This window comes from Myotis lucifugus, unplaced genomic scaffold (assembly GCF_000147115.1).
Source record: "Myotis lucifugus unplaced genomic scaffold, Myoluc2.0 scaffold_753, whole genome shotgun sequence".
NCBI lineage: Eukaryota > Metazoa > Chordata > Mammalia > Chiroptera > Vespertilionidae > Myotis > Myotis lucifugus.
This window is the reverse complement of record NW_005871801.1, coordinates 229343-246421: the sequence shown is the minus strand read 5'-3', so window position 1 is coordinate 246421 and position 17079 is coordinate 229343. Positions and strand designations below refer to the sequence as shown.

At 49.0% G+C, this 17079-nt stretch overlaps 1 protein-coding gene across 1 annotated transcript in view; it reads right to left on the bottom strand.

Moving 5' to 3' along the window:
* LOC102441280 (integrin alpha-M) overlaps window positions 1-17079 on the bottom strand; it is a gene marked incomplete at its 3' end in the record, with an annotated part of 42035 nt that overhangs the window by 23844 nt on the left and 1112 nt on the right. The window contains exons 3-10 of the mRNA XM_014448074.2: window positions 15990-16095; window positions 12369-12472; window positions 12008-12078; window positions 11757-11874; window positions 6621-6751; window positions 6049-6194; window positions 5201-5354; window positions 4150-4300 (exon numbers count right to left, since the gene is read on the bottom strand). Of these exons, the coding sequence (XP_014303560.2) occupies window positions 4150-4300; window positions 5201-5354; window positions 6049-6194; window positions 6621-6751; window positions 11757-11874; window positions 12008-12078; window positions 12369-12472; window positions 15990-16095 (981 nt within the window). The remainder of the gene's footprint in view (window positions 1-4149; window positions 4301-5200; window positions 5355-6048; window positions 6195-6620; window positions 6752-11756; window positions 11875-12007; window positions 12079-12368; window positions 12473-15989; window positions 16096-17079) is intronic.

Genomic DNA, 17079 nt, shown 5'->3' with positions numbered 1-17079 from the left:
TAGTTTAGTTATGGATATGGTATAGTTATAGTATAGTTATAGTTATAGTTTGGTTATGGTTATGATTATTATGGTTATAGTTATAGTTAGTTATAGTTACAGATGAATATGGTGGGTCTTAGGTTTTTTATTTGTTAGCATAAGAAATAACTACATTCTAATGAAAATCAAGTTTGATGTCTGTTTTGAAGGAGCACTGGGGGAGTGGCTGGGCGGTTGTATCTGTGGCATGGGTCACTTTGAACAAAGGCTCTCTGTAGTCGCTTCCTTTATCATAAAAGAACACTGGATACCATGGTGTATTTCTCCCTCTGCATTAGGAAACTTTCCTAAATGTTGGGTAAAATCCCCAGTCATGACTCAGTCATTCATACCTAAAGATCATTGCAGGTTTCCTGTTTATTTGGGTGGTTTGGTGAATATACATAAAACAAATATGTAAGTGGTTTTTGTTTCTTTCTTTTTCTTAAACATTCACCAAAACAAGCACAGCATCCACAGCCACAGATAAGTGTGTGTTTCTGAGCTGCCTAAGAAATCACTACCATGCCACTGAAATTTCCCCTGAGGCTTTAACCTCTGAAATTAAATAGATAATTAGTAATTAACTGGGCAATCTTATATAATAAAAGACAAAGATGCTAATTGACCATACCTTTGCTACGCCCACCAGCCAATCAGAAGAGTATGCAAATTAACCCAACAAAGATGGCCATTAAATTTGCAAACTGCAGGTGGGGCGGGCAGCACCGGAGCCGCCCGCAGGATCTAGGCTGCAGACCAGGGACTGGGGAGGCGGGGCGGGCAGCGCCAGACGCCACCTATGGGATCCGGGCTGCAGATGGGGACCGGGGAGGCGGGGTGGGCAGTGCCAGAAGCCACCCAGGGAGGCAGAGCTGGTGATCACCCCAGCCAGAAGCCTGAGGCCTGGGCAGGGGCGGAGCCAGCGATCGCACAGGGCTGGGGGTCCCCTGCCCAGGCCTAATGCCCGGCCTAAGGCATTAGGCCTGGGCAGGGGCAGACCGGGGATGGGTGTGAACTACAGAGGAAACACCTTTTCTGACCGCTCATTGGCTAAGTTCCCTATATGCCACTGGTAATATTCTTAGTAACTTGGGTAATAAGAATCCAGGAAGGTGATGTAGGGTTTTTCCACCTCACTCCTGGAGAAAAAAAACGAAGGTCAGCTGCTGGAGGGGCTAAGAAATATCATATCCTGCCCTAGCCGGTTTGTCTCAGTAGATAATGCCTCCACCTGCCTACCACAGGGTCTGGGTTCAATTCTGACCAAGGACATGTACCTAGGTTGCAGGCTCTTCCCTGGCTGGAGCCCAGGTCAGCGCTCATGCAGGAGGCAACCAATCAAAGTGTTCCCCTAACAATGGAAACATATCCTCAGGTAAGGATAAAAAAAAATAATAAAGAAATGTCATATCCTATGAAAGACACATCTTGAAAATGCCTAAAGAAAGTTGTCATTTTTTCATGGTGAAGGGACCAGAGTCCATGTTGATGAAAACACCTTGGTGGCTGCGGTGACTGGAAGTGGCTGTAGCAGTGGGGTGATGGGGCTGGTGCCTTCTCCTGATCAGCCCGGTCGCCTCCCACAAGGGGAGGCCAGACTTCGGCTTAGGCCCGCTCCCCAAGGGGAGCAGGGAGCGGGCCTAAGCTATCAGTAAGACATCCTCTGAGGGCTCCCAGTATGTGAGGGGGCAGGCTGAGGGACCACCCCCCCCCAGTGCACAAATTTCGTGCACCGAGCCTCTGGTCCTATATAATAAAAGGCTAATATGCAAATCGACTGAACGGCGGAACGACCGGTCGCTATGATGCACACTGACCACCAGGGGCAGACACTCAACACAGGAGCTACAGGGGGAGCACGGCTCAGCCAGAAGCTGGGCTCATGGCTGGCAAGTGGAGCGGTGGTGGCAGGAGCCTCTCCCACCTCCGCAGCAGCGCAGGAAGCAGGCCTAAGCCATCAGTCGGACATCCCTCAAGGGCTCCCAGACTGCGAGAGGTCACAGGCCCGGCTGAGGGACCCCCCTCCCTGAGTGCACGAATTTTGTGCACCGGGCCTCTAGTTTAAATATAATGTAAGCAGATTAAGTTGGACCATTTAAGAGCAGCCATATCAGATTCTCTATCCATATCTACAATCATAAATGCAAGTTTATTTGAAAAACCCCTGAAAGGAAAGTTTTGTCACTAGCAATAAACTCCCACCCAAATAGGAGAACTAGTGGGTTAATCAGGCCAGCAGGCTTACTTAAAGCCTCTTCCTCATAAGCCATCTCTTTACCTGAAGTTGAAATCCCTGTGCCACATTGACTACAGTGTCTTGGTTCATGGACTATGTTCATGGAAACCTAATCAGATGGTTAGAAACCTTGGCCATTGAGGACCTGCTGGAATAGGCGGTGAACAAGCTGTTGTCATCTAAACTCTTGACCTGCCTGTTTTCTCTTTAGCCAACTCATCCCTTACACGTAGCTCTGTCTCAGCTTTTGGGGTTCTGGTTCAGCAGAAGCCAGAAAAAACAGTCACTTTGTAGTAAACAGTGTTACTCAACTGTACATTGTTTACTTTATTGTAAGTACTGGTAAACAGTGTCAATAGTTTTATATTCCTGTAACACACACACACACACACACACACACACACACACACACACACACGCTTTGGTGGCCAAAGAGAGGCTTGGGTGAGAGCTATGTTAAATGAGAAAGCATATGCCCCACCCCTTTTAAAGGGATGGTGGCTCTTTGGCTCCCGCCACTTTTTGCCAAGTGGGAATGTTGTCCTGTAGGTGTATAATATTCCAGCTTTTCAAGAGTAGCCATAAATCCAGATTGTATGTGAACCTTCCCCCAATTTTAAATTATTTTATTCAGAAAACTTTTATCGAGCACCCTCTATGCACCAGGCACTGTTCTAGGCACTGGGAAAACAGCAGTGAACCAAACAGACAAATGTTGGCAACATCCACATTTTTAGAAAAATACTGTGGGGGGTTTGGCTCCGCTACCCTCCAAATGTTCAGCCTGTGGCAAGAGCGGCAAAATTAGAGGAAAAAAAGTCTAGATTCTTCTATTCCAAAGGAACTGACCAAGGGGAGCCAGAGTTGCTGGAAATGGAGGAACCAGGGAGAGAGCTTGCCAGAAGCCAATTCCAGCATGTCATAATTGCAAGAGTTTCATCAAAAGGTTGATGAAACTTGAGGACTCAACAAGGGCTGAGTCACATATGTTGTCACCTGTTGGGAATGGCTTAAAGGCATTTCCCCAAACCTGAAAAGGGATGGATTGCTTGCTGCCAAACAGCTCAGGGCATCTTAATCTACATGTTATTGCCTCCTACTGGCCAAACACCTGAACAGCCATAGGCTAATTCTTCCATTCTGACAATGGACTCTGTATAGGAAACCCTGACCCTTTGATGTGTATATCTCCACCTCGCCTCAGGACAATTTATGTTAATAAAAAGCATGGGGTCCTGAGACAAGATCTTAATTCCTTTTAGCTAAGCTCCTCTGATCCCCATACGACTTTCAAAATTATGCTTCGTCTCTGGACTCTTTAAGTTATACACGGCCCCTTCTTCAGATTTCCTGAACCCTTCTATAGAGTGTCCCAAAATTCACGCAAGATTTGAATTTTGCGTGAGCATTAACAACAACAAAAAATAAAATAAAAGCCTAATTTTACTTGGTTTATTGAATCAGATTCTAATATCTGTTGCCCTTTGATTTCAATCCCTTCAATTTAATAAGCATTACCAAGAACCAATTATGGCCCAGGAGCAGGAACAATGAAGACCAATGAAAACCACAGCTTTGCGTTTGTGCCAGCAAAGCCGTGGAGGCCATTTACCTGATGTGCTATTCCATACATAACCCTATACTGTATACTTTATGAATCAATAAAAAATTTACAATTTTTAATTATAAACCTGTGTTTTCTATCAAAATTACTTCTTGCATGAATTTTGGGACACCCTATAGATGCCGGAACAAGAACCCCGGCAAGAGCTGATGCTGAGGGTCAGGATACCAGAGATCAGGAGGGTCTAGTTTCTGAAGAGGAATGTGTGTTTCAGGGTGAAGGGCTGCCTCTGAGGCTGTTTCAGAAACATGGAACCAGAGCTCACCTTCAATCGCAAAGATCTTTTCCTGAAGCTGGTTCTGAATGGTCTTCAGAGCTTCGAAGTTGGTCACCTGGAACACGTGGTCGCGAGGCGGCTTGGACGCGATGGTTTCCAGCTCTTTGCGGGAATCCTGGCTAGTGAAGGCATTGCCCACCTGTTACCAAGGAACAGAGGCCGAATCAGACCAAGAACATTCCGGCACAGAGCATTCTGCAGGACAAGTATCGGAACAATGTGTGTCACAGGAGGGAGCACCAGAGGCCCCTGGGCCAGGCCGCCACGCAGAGGAGAGCGGTTGTCCTCTATGTCGAGGGGGCAGCTGGGACTGAACCCCACCTTTGGTCTGTGAGCTGTGCTGCCTCCTGGGGGGGCTGGCCTCCCCCGAGGAAGGGGCGCCCTTTCCTTTCATGAAGGTGTTTCCCACTTGCCATGCCGTGCACCCTCTTCTGTCACACAAGGTTCTGTGGTAGTTGGATTACACTGGTGATCCCAACCCTTTACCCATTCCTCAGCCCCAGCCATCTGCCCTAAGCGTCGCTGTGCCCTCCTGTTCCTGGCCGAGTGAGCTGCCTCGCTCACTTCTCTGCGGTCAGCCACATGCATGCTATTAAGTGTGACGCAAACAGAGGCTTGAAAAAGTGCTTGCGACATCTCCACTGGCTCTTTGTTCCTCTGCCCTCGCCATGAGGACGTGCCCAGGCCAGGCCACTGGAGGGTGAGATGGAGCAAAAGCCCTGTTACTGCTGCCCCGCCATCCCGTCCAGCAGAGGGCGCAGGAGAGCGCCCAGCATGGTCAGCGGGGCTGCAGGAGTGAGCCCTGCTGAGACCAGAAACACTGCCCAGAGGACTCCAGACCCACTCACTGTTTAAACCACTGGGTTGGGGGAGTTTCTGGCACAGCATCGTTGTGACAGTAGTTCACTGATTCACCCACATAGGGGTTGGCCGGGACTGTCGCCCACTTCGATTTTATTGATATTTGCTCGCTGCAGGAGGGTGTATCTAAGCAGAAAGCCTCCCCAGAGGCATCAAGCCCGGGAGCCACAGTTCCTACCCCAATGACGTAGCGAATGACGCCCTCTCTGTCTGCCTCGGGGATGACATCCCGGTACTCCAAGGGATCATTGTACTTTGCTCCGTCTGTGATGACAACTAGGATCTTAAGGGCATTCTTTCGGGCTCCGCTGTTGCTGTTAAACAGTTCTCTTCTGTGCGGGGAGAGGAGGGAAAAGTCAAGTGCAAGCAGGTGGAGATACGCTTGATGCCGGGAGGGGTCAGGGTCAGCAGTCGCTGGTGAGGCTCAGCTAGGATGGGCTGGGGCTCCCCTGAGCCGACCACTGGGGTGAAGGCAGCAGGAGAGGGGCGAGGAGTGGCGGGAAGACACCGTCACTGCTTCTCCATGCTTTGCAGAGGGTGAGTTTTTTAACTGAGTATTATTCCTCTTAAATTAAAAAGTATATATATATATATATATATATATATATATATTTAATATTCTTAATTGGGCTTCGTCAACAGCTCTCTAGCTTATATCCTGCACTTTTGTCCCACCCCCACCTTTGCCTCTACACACACACTTACACACACAGAAATCAGAGTGAACGTTCCAAAAAGAGTGATGGTTCCATCTCCCCACTGTTTAAAATCTTCCGTGGATTCCCTCTGGCCTCAACTATCTCTCCAGCCTCCCTCCAGCCTTCCTCTCGCTTCCTCCTTCACTCCCACCTTTACTCACACCTTGTTTTGTCATGAACAGTCCCTCCTCCACACCTTGGCATGCTGTTTCCTCAACCAGAAATAGCCTTTACTCCCTCCCTGCCTGAACAACTCCCCTCATCCTTCAAAACCCAGCTAAGAGGATCACCCCCTTCTCACATCCTAAGCAAAAACGGAAGAGCTTACACTACTTTGCGGATTCCCGTGGCTGTGTATGTCCACCCTTGAAGCTGTGTGATTGGCCCCACCAGTAGCCTCGGGTCAGGGTTGGCCTTGAAATCTTGGAAGGTGAAGTGCGTCCGGAAATCTTGAGAGTACTGCATCAAAGAGAACTGGGGACGGGACCTGGCATTACACTAAAGAAGATGCCTCTCCCCCTCCCTTAGCCATCTCCCAGAAAGCCCTGCAGAAATCTTAAAGCACCCCGGTCTCCAACTTCTACCCCTCCCCCTCTTTCTGCCCCACCAGGAAAGAGACCTGCCATCTGCTCTCAGTACTACAACTCAGTCAGAGACGACACGGGGGTTTCATCTGCCATGCCAACCCCTATCAAATAGTCAGAGCTGCCCACTTTACAGGGAGTTGGAGGAATACCGAGGCTTCATCCAGAGCAAGAAGGAGAATCATGAAAGAAGGTCATGATCGACTGACCATGTGTCAAAGTCTGCAGTTGAGGGAGGAGAGGAAAGTGGTGGCCTGGTTGCTATGTCCTTGCAGCCTTGCTTGGGCTGTTCCCTAACCTCCCCATTGGCCCTCACCAAGGTTTTGGACTTTGTGAACTGATTCATCACAGTTGAGACGAAATCCTTCATCCGCCGAAAGTCAACTGGGTTTATGCTGCCAGAGCCATCAATCAAGAAGGCGATGTCACTCTCCTGCTGAGGGCACTCTGGACAAAGGAGAAGGGTGTGACGTGATTAAGTACTTCAGCTTCGGGTACTACATGTAGATTAGTATTATTCCTCAGGATCGGGCCTAAACCGGCAGTCGGACATCCCCCGAGGGGACCCAGATTGGAGAGGGGGCAGGCTGGGCTGAGTGTGTCTCCCCCCCCCCCCCCCGCCCCGCACCCTGTGCACGAATTTTGATCACCAGGACTCTAGTTTTTAAATAAAAATGTGAACAAATTGGTAGGAAAAACAATTGGGTAATTCTGCCCAAGAGAGTCAGGGAACGTGGTGATATTAGAGCTACCTCATGAAGAATGAGAAATAATTTTCCAGGAATACAAAGGAAGAAACAAGTTCCGAGGGCGGGAGGGGAGGACTAGCACAGGTATGCTGGATGTTCTTCTGCCCTCAGCCCCAAACCTACTTTCTACCCTCCCAACTCCGCTCCGCAGCCTGGGACAAGTGGGCCCACATGGTCCAGAGCAACAGGGCTCTTTTACCCTCTGGCTTCTAGTTGGATTTACCCAGTTAGGAGCTTCAGCAGGAGACTGGAGGGAGAGAGAAAAGTGAGATCAGAGTGTTCTCCTCTTGGCTCCCTCCCTGCAAGGTTGCTCTAGCCAGCTGTGTCCCTCAGCAGATCTCCCATCCTCTCAAGGAGGCCCGCTCACACACTTCCTCTCTGCTGGGTTCTGGTGACTTCCCTCTCCTTGTCTTATCAGCTTAGGGGTGGTGACAGCTCTGCTGGCCCTGGGTTCCTGGACTGTCCCTAGTAGCTTAGACCCTACCACATATTTATAATTAGTCCCTTTGCAAATAGTCCCTTTGAGTTACCTTAACTGGAGTGTGCCGCCTGTTCCAGTAGAGACCCCGACTGATACAAAGGGGAGGGACCTCAAAGAATTCTGGCAGAATCCAGAAATGGACATGGAACTACCGGGGTAAACCTATCTGATGGAGATGGAGACGAGGCTATGACATTAAGCAGAGAACAGTTGGAAAGAGCCTCTCTATCCCAAAAAGAAGTTTGACTTTACCCCTTAAGCAGTGGGGAGCCACAGATGGTTCTTAGGGAAGGAAGAGAGATGATGTGTTTATGTTGTAGAAAGATTAGCAGTGAAGACTTTTAGCAGCTTTATTCATGATGTGAAATACTGGAAATAACCCAAACACCCTTCAATGAGTGAATGGATGAATCGGTGAATGGGACTGTGGGAAATCCATGCAATGGAATACTACTCAGCAATAAAAAGGAAAGAACTACTGACATAACAATGTGGGTGAGTCCCACATGCAAACTCAAAAGGTTATGATTCCATGTAAGTAACATTCTTGAAAAGACAAACTATATAGTGATGGAGAACAGATCAGTGAGTGCCAGGGGCTAGGGGTGAAGGGGAGGAGGCAACGGACTATAAAGGCACAAAGGTGTTCTTAGGGGGGGAGTGGAACGCTTCTACATCCTGTTCATGTTGTTTTCACACAAATAGATACATTTCTTAAAATTCATGAAACTGTACACTAGAAATAGTCATGGGGATATAAGGCGGGGCAAAGGAAAATAGTCAATAATATTGTAATAACTATGTATGGTATCAGATGGGCAATAGGTTTATCGGAGTTATCCCTCCGTAAGCCATATAAATGCCTAATCACTATGTTGTACACCTGAAACTAATATATATCAACAGTAATTGAAAAAAAAAATTTTTTTAAAAGAAAAAAAGTAAATTCTTTTGTAGGACATTAAAAAACTAAAATTACCCAAAAAGTGTTGGCTTCTTAAAAATAAACAAACAATGCCAGCCAAGTGGCTCAGTTGCTTGGAATGTCGCCCGGTGCACCAAAACGGTTGTGAGTTCGAGTCCCGGTCAGGGCACATGCCCAGGTGGTGGATTTGATCCCCAGGAGGCAACCAATCAATGTTTCTCTCTCACATCTCTCGCTCTCTCTCTCTCTCTCTCTCTCTCATCAGTAGACATACCCTCGGGTGAGGATTTAAAAAGAAATTTAAAAAATACTAGTAAACAAACAGATTCTAAGGTTTATATGGAATATATACAAAAATTGGCCAGAAAAAAAAATTATTTAATCTCAAAGATAAGTTGAAAACAAGGCACATACGGTGTGTCCAGCAGGCCACCATTGTGATGCAGGGAGTATCTCCAGAGACGACACAAGACACAGGCAGCAGGGCTGCCTCCAGAAAGGAAACAGACTGGGGGACCCAAGGGAAAGCGTCTCACAGTCCACCCCTTAGTGCCTATTGAACTGCGAACCAAGTGCATCTTAAAGGAAACGGAAATGGTTTTTCAAAGAAGAGTCTTGAGCTCCTGGGAGTGAGGGCCGAAGACAGAGATGTGAGAATGGGAGCCGAAGCCACAGAAGTGGAGGCGTCGGGCAGGAAGAACGCATGGGAAAGTAGAGAAACTGTAACCTGGTGCCCTGGGCAGGCAGGGCAGGCAGGGCCGGCAGGGGCAGATGGCCTGGCGATGATGCTTAGCAGAAGCCCCTGCAGGGGAGAAGCAGGAAGGGGAGGGGGGGGTGGGACACCCGAGGCTGAAGTGTGTGGGGAAGGAGGGTCTGCAGGTCACCTTAGAGAGGTCAGTGAACATGAGGACAGAAAAGATACTCGCCATTCAGGGTCACAGAGGCCATTTGCAAGAGCACAGTCTGTACCAAGGATGGGCAGAAGCCAGGTGTCAGAGCGTGAAGTCAGGACATGGGGGAGATGGCGCCAAAGGAGAAAGCCAGCCCTTTGAAGACGTTTGGTGAAGGGAAGGGGAGTCGGCGGGAGACAGGGCAAAGGCAGGAAGGGGGGAGGTTATATTTATTGGTGTAAATCCTAGTCCTTGATGGATTCTAAGATGTGGGTATCAGCAGCAGGTTTACCTTCAAAGGAATGGGAGAGCGTGAAGGTCCTGGAGGGAATGAGTGATGGACGACAGGAGCCCCAGGTCGGTGACGAGAAAGAACCTCTGAGGCCCAGACCCGCTCTCGGAAAGGCCCCCCCAACCCCAATGAGACGTGCCTTCGTGGGGATCTGGAGGAGGAGGGGGGACCGGGAGGGAGTTCCGGCCTGGCAGCTGTGGTTTTCTCTGGGAAGAAGGAGGTTGCTATCTGGTGAGAGTGGAGTGAGAGGAACCGAGCGTAAGGGAAAGAAATGTAGAAGGAGGGCACCGCTGCCCTTGGTTCCAGAGCCGACTTGGAGACAAGCAAAAAGGTGGCCAGGCAGTGAGAGAACGCAACGGCCGAGAGCAGCTCAAAAAAGATCCCCTCGCTCACTCTCCTTCAGTCAACAAAGGTTTGGGGAACCAGGTGTGGTCGGCAACCGCCAAGATAGTCACCTCCTCTTGAGTTTTAACTAGATTTTTTTTTTCAGAATGACACTCTCTTTTAGTGAGTGAGTGAGTGAGTGAGTGAGTTAATCCTCACCTGAGGATATTTTTCCATTTTTAGAGAGGATGGGCAGGAGGGGGGCAGACAGAGAGAGAAAAACATCGATGTGAGAGAGACACATTGATTGGTTGCCTCCCACATGGGCCCTGATCAAGCCTGCAACCAAGGTACATGCCCTTGACTGGAATCGAACCTGGGACCCTTCAGTCCACAGCTATGCTCTACCCACATAGCCAAACCAGCTAGGGCTTAGCTGAACCTATTTTTTTTAATATATTTTTATTGATTTCAGAGAGGAAGAGAGAGGGAGAGAGAGATAGAAACAACAATGATGAGACAATCATTGATTGGCTGCCTCCTGCATGCCCCACACTGGGGATCAAGCCTGCAACCCAGGCATGTGTCCTGACCGGGAATCAGACTCTAACCTCCTGGTTCTTAGGTCAACGCTCAACCACTGAGTCATACGGGCTGGGTTCAGCTGAACTTTTTGACTCACTTCAAAGAAATTGCAGAAGTTATGAGCTGTAACTTCTGAGATTAGTGTATGAAAAGACTGTGACTTCTGCTTGGGTGCCTGCTCTCTCTCCTCTCTCCATCTTTATCCACCCACCCCTGAGGGAAGCCAGCTGCCATGGTGTGCGCTGCTCGCTGTGGAGGTCCGTGTGACAAGCTAGGGGACGCCTCTAGCCATCGGCCAGTGAGGACCCAGGCCTCGGTGCAACAACCTTGAAGTGAGTTGGAGGTGGCTTTTTCCCAGTCAAGCCTTCAGATGAGACGACAGCTCTGGTGTGACAACTTAACTCCCACTTCATGAGCAACCCTAAGGCAGAGGCACCCAGCTCGGGCACGCCCAGATTCCTGATGCATAGAAGCTGCGAGATAATGAATCTTGTTGCTTTTAGCTGCTACGTTCAGGGGAAATTTGTTATGAAGCAATAAATACAAAAGCACAGAGCAGTGAACAAGCTAGGCAACATCCTTGCTATCATGGAGCCGACATTCCAGAAGAAAGGACAGCTGAGAAGCACGTGGAAAATGGAAATGCAGACGTGAGAACGGTAGTTAGGGCGATGTGGCAGGCATCATGGCGGGATGGTTGGAAGGGCACTCGGGGAGGCCTCTGGAGAGGCGGCATTGGAGCTGAGATGACGATAATGGGCTGTCAGCTGAGCTCTTGGGGAAGAGCACACCAGGCCGAAGGAATGGAAAGTGCAAAGGCCTGGAGGCAGGCGCAGTTCTGTGTGGTTCCTGGAGAAGAAAGACAGCCGGTGTGGCTAGAGCACAGCGGCTGAGGGAAGGGATGGGAGAGAAGCTGGAGAGGTGGGCAGGAGACTAAGGCACTTCCTCTAAGGACAATGTTGGGAATATCACCTTACAAAGATGAGCGGCTATCGCAGGACTTTTCTTGAAGTGCAAGACCCTAGCACTTCGCCCAAGTGTCTGTCTGTCTCTTTCTCTCTCTCTCTCTCTCTCTCTCTCTCTCTCAGAACCTTCTACACCTAGACTTCTAAGTCACGCTCCAGACTACGAGTGGTCCCCAGTCCGGTGCTGCCCCTGCCTCCAGCCTCTGCTGCCCATCTCCCCTCTATACCAAGCGCAGCCTACCTCTGAGGGCCTTTGGGAACCTCTGGGGCGGCTGCCGCAGGTTGGATCCAAACAGGAAGCAGAAGCCGTTCACATAGGTGTTCTCCTTGCACGTTTGGTGTAGGGTGGGGCCGCAGGCCTGGAAGGCAGGGGGCAGGTAGGAGGGGCTGTCCCCTGCTTCCTGTCCTTTTACCCCAACATCTCCATCCTCTGCAAGACACCAGGTCTCCACGCCTCCCCTCAGACACTCCCGTGACCCAGGGGCGACTCACCAGCAGCCGGAAAGGGTTGGTGGCAAATGCCAGAGACAGACCCAGGGACATGTTCACGGCCTCCGGGGGCACTGAGAGGACAGGCATGGGCATGGTCACATTCAGGAGAGGAAAGAGCCTGAGGAGAAGCTGGACAGGGGTCACCTCGACCGGGAGACACAGGCTGGCAGGTCAAGGGGCACCGGTGGGAAAAGAATATGAAAGGAGTGCCTGAGGGTGCCTGGGCTGGGAGAGGCTGGGAGCTGCCCCCCGGGGCCCAACCACAGACCCTCCCCCCAGAACAAAGGGAGCAAAGGGAATGCCTGGCAAGTGCAGGGATATGCACAGGAGGGCCCGGGGCTTAGGGAGGGGCGGGGCTCACCCTGCAGCTGGATGGGCTCACAGGCCGACGTGCTGTAGTCACACTGGTAGAGGCCTCCCGTCTGGTTGGCGGTCTTTATCTCCTGGGGGGCTCCCACCACCACCCTGCGGGGAGAGTTGGGCACAGATCGCCACAGGAACCCGAGGAAATGGACACGTGGAGAGAGAAGGAGGCCAGGGAAGAAGTCCTGCCCCCGGGGGGAGAGTGGGAGCCAATCCACACAGGTTCTCCAATTCCTAGGGACAGGACGCTCAACAAAGAAAAAGTGGGAAAATGTTAAATCTCAGCGTGGGAAGGACACACACCAAATAGGTTATTTAAAAATGGTTCAATTCGCTCTTCTCGTGGCACCCAGAGGTGGCATCTGTTTCCCAGTAACCGGCTGCCAGCATTCTGCTCGCTGACCTGGGCGATGGCCGCAAACTTCTGCCTTTCGTGAGAAGCGTGTGGCCACAGAAGCTGGATGGGTTATGTGGTCGGAGTCGGTGGTGGGAACTACAAACAAGGTTCCCCGTGAAGCAGGGTGTCTTGCCGTGGCCGAGTGGCCCGCTGCCGTGTGAGAGGCGTTCCTGTTATAGACCAAGGAGGATGGAGAGAGAAGTCACCGCTGTTTGGGGCTGCATTGCGGACGCCATGTTCCCAACCTGGTCGTTGTACGAGAAGGAGAGAAGGATATTGCTGGTCTCATTGATGCTGCTGTGCCTCGTGCCCGGGCCCGGAAGAGCTAGCAGAACCCACAAACGTTTCCATCTCTAGAGCAGATGCTGTCCAGTAGGGTGCTGTGAGACAGCCCTCCACAGAGAAGCTAAGAACTAGGACCAAAGCACCCACGAGTCAGCATCTTGTTACCCACATGGCCTGCCACGCAGCCCGTGACACAGACGTGGGCGTACTGCTCTGAAGAAACAGCGCCCTAAAAATAACCAAGAGGCCGAAGAATATGCTAAACTTTTAGCCAAGAGGAGGAGGGAGGCCACAGGAAAACGTAAGAAACAGATTGCCTGAGAGCTCCTACCTCTAAGTCTGAGCTCAGTCAAAAATGAAGTTTTTCTTGCCCTGGGGAAGGGAGGCCGGGTTGTCCTGTGCACTGAAAGGTTATGGATTTGATTCCCAGTTGGGGCACGTACAGAAGGCAAAAATGGATGCTTCTCACCTCAATGCTTCTCTCTCTATCTCTCTTTCTCTCTCTTGCCCGCCCCCCCCCTCTAAAATCCATAAGCAGCCCTAGCCAGTTTGGCTTAGTGGATAGAGCATCGGCCTGTGGACTGGAGGGTCCCAGGTTTGATTCTAATCAAGGGCACAGGCCCAGGTTGCAGGCTCAATCCCCAGTGTGGGGCGTGGCATGCAGGAGGCAGCCGATCAATGATTCTATTTCTCTATCCCTCTCCTTCCCTCTCTCTGTAAAATCAATAAAAACATATTTTTTTAAAGATCATTTAACAACAGAGTAGCATAGTACTGGCATAAAAACAGACACAGATCAATGGAACAGCATAGAAAGCCCAGAAATAAACACATGCCTCTCTGGTCAATTAATACTTGCCAACGAGGCAAGAGCATACGATGGGGTAAAGACAGTCTCTTCAATAAATGGTGTTGGGGAAACTGGACAGATACAGGCAAAAAAATGAAACTCGACCACCTTCTTATGCCATATACAAGAATAAACTCAAATGGATTAAAGATATAAATGTTAGACTCGAGACCATAAAGTCTTAGAAGAGTGGTTCTCAACCTTTGCTGCATATTAGAATCACCTGGGAATCTTTTTAAAATCCTGATTTCTGAGCCGCATTCTCCAGAAATTCTGTTTCTTTGTTATGGGGTGGGGCCACAACATTAGTAACAAAGAAACAGAATTTCCGGAGGATGCGGCCCAGAAATCAGGATTTTAAAAAGATTCCCAGGTGATTCTAATGTGCAGCCAAGGTTGAGAACCACTGCCTTAGAAGAAAAGATAGGCAGTAAGATCTCTGGCATTTCTCATAGCAATATTTTTACTGATATATCTTCTCAGGGAAGGGAAACAAAAGAAAAAATAAACAAATGGGACTGCATCAAACTAAAAAGTTTTTGTACAGCAAAGGAAACCATCAACAAAATGAAAACGCAACATACTTAATGGGAGAACATATTCACCAATGATACATCTGATAAGAGGTTAATATCCAAAATTTATAAAGAACTCATACAACTCAATACCAAAAAAATTTTTTTTTCTTCAATTTAAAAATGGGCAAAAGACCTGAATAGACACTTCTCTAAAGAGGACATACAGATGCCCAATAGACATGAAAAGATGCTCAACGTCACTAACCATCAGAGGAACGCAAATTAGAACTGCAGTGAGATATCACCTCACACCTGTCAGGATGGCGACCATCGACAAACCCACAGGTGACAAGTGTTGGCCTGGATGTGGAGAAAAGGGAGCCCTCCTGCACTGCTGTTGGCAATGTAAATGGGTGCAGCCACTGTGAAAAACAGTATGGGGGGGCGGCGTCCTCAAAACATTTAAAATGTAATTGCCTTATGACCAGCGATTCCATTTCTGGGTATATGACAGAAAAAACCCAAAATACTGATTCAAAAGAATATATGCACCACTATGTTCATTGCAGAATTATTTACTCATGATAGCCAAGCTATAGAAGCAACCCAAGTGCCCATCAATAGACCAGTGAATAAAAAATTGTGGTACATATATACAGTGGAATATTACTTGGCCATAAAAAAGAATGAAATCCTACCATTTGCGACAGCATGGATAGACCTAGAGGGCATGATGCTCAGTGAAATAAGTCAGTCAGAGAAAGACAAATACCACATGATTTCACTTACATGTGGAATCTAAAGAACAAAACAATGAAACAAACAAAACTGAAATAGACTCATAGAAACAGAGAACGGACTAATGGTTGCCAGAGGGGCAGGAGGGTGAGGGACTAGCTAGAAATAGTAAAGAGAGTAAATACAAGTTGGTAGATGCAGCACAGTCACGGGATGTAAAGTACAGCACAGAGACATAGAATAACTGTGATTGGTGCCAGTGGGCACTGGCAATATCAGGAAAGCCCTTTATAAAGTATATGATTGTCTAACCTCTATGCTGGTATGTGCTGTACACCAGAAACTAATGCAAAATAACATTGAATGTAAACTGTAATTGGGAACAAAATGTTTAAACCCTCCTGGGATAGGAACTGGGAGAAAGGAGTGCGGGAGATTTTTCACTATCACACTCTTTGGGATTAACTATTCGGAAATAAATCAAGAAAAACAAACAAGCTGAAACTGGTTTGGCTCAGTGGATAGAGCGTCGGCCTGCGGACTGAAAGGTCCCAGGTTCGATTCCGGTCAAGGGCATGTACCTGGGTTGCGGGCACATCCCCAGTAGGGAGTGTGCAGGAGGCAGCTGATCGATGTTTCTCTCTCATCGATGTTTCTAACTCTCTATCGCTCTCCCTTCCTCTCTGTAAAAAATCAATAAAAATATATTTTTTAAAAAAACAAAGAAAAACAAACAAAAAACAACAACAAAGGAAATGGGGGGAGGGGTTCTCAGGGATGCAATCTTAGAGGGAAAGCGCGGGAGGCAGGGAGCTCCACGGTGGCCCTTACCGGGACCCCTCAATCTGGACCACGCTCTGCCCGAAGCTCCTCGCATTCTCTTGAAAGATCACGGGGTTTTCGGTGTCCAGGTTGAACCCATGGCATAAGGCCAAGGCTGGAGGGAAAACAGAGGGTGAGGGTCAGGAGGAGAGAAGGACATAGTGAAGGAAGCAGTTCGTCCTGCTCCGTGTGTCTTCCTTGTTAGGTAGGAGAGAGCCCAGGTTCAGATACATGCAGACATGTGATGAGACAATGGACTCCCCCTGGCATGTCTAACAGATCAGCATGCCAGACACAGATACTGGCTTCTCCCTGAATCAGCACCGACCCCCACACAGATACTGACTCATTCCTGAATACCTGGCTGACCCCTTTGCAGCTGAAACTTCCTCAACTGAATACCTCAGCTCATGTCCCCGCCCCTCACCCAACCGCAGTATAAAAAAAGCGCCCCCCTCCCTGTTGGTGTGAATCCACGTGCCCTGTCTTTGGGGTACGTGGGTCTCCCAGGGACGCAGAAATAAACCTTTTCCTTTCCTTTCTTTTCTGATTCACTGGACTCTCTATTTCTTGCGCCGCCTCCTGAGCCACCTAACCTAACATTCCTGTGGGATTCACCCCCACCCAGCACGGAGATGTGGGGCTCCCACATGCAGTTCTGAGAGCCTCAGCACCCTTTTCCCACAAAGGACCCGATAGTAAAAATGTTAGGCTCTGTGGGCCCACAGGCAAGTAGAGTATATTATGTACTTATAGTATTATATAGGTAGGTACTTATATACAAGAGAGCAAATGCATTCCCACAAATTTTTCATTGAGATTCAAAATATAATAATGGAGTACACTTTTTGTTATACAAATTTGCTAATGACACAAAGGGAATTCTTTGGGGGAGATGACATTTCTCACTTCACTGGGATTAAATTAGTGTTCCCGAGCATGAACCAATTATAAATGTCCATCTGCAACCCAAGGCTCACAGGCCATACACGTCGTCAGCGGAACCCTTGCCTTATGCCCATAGACCTCAGTGGCTGACCCCTGGCCTAGCCCACCAACTCGGGTGCTTCCCGCCCCTTCTCTGAGCCCCACCCTATGC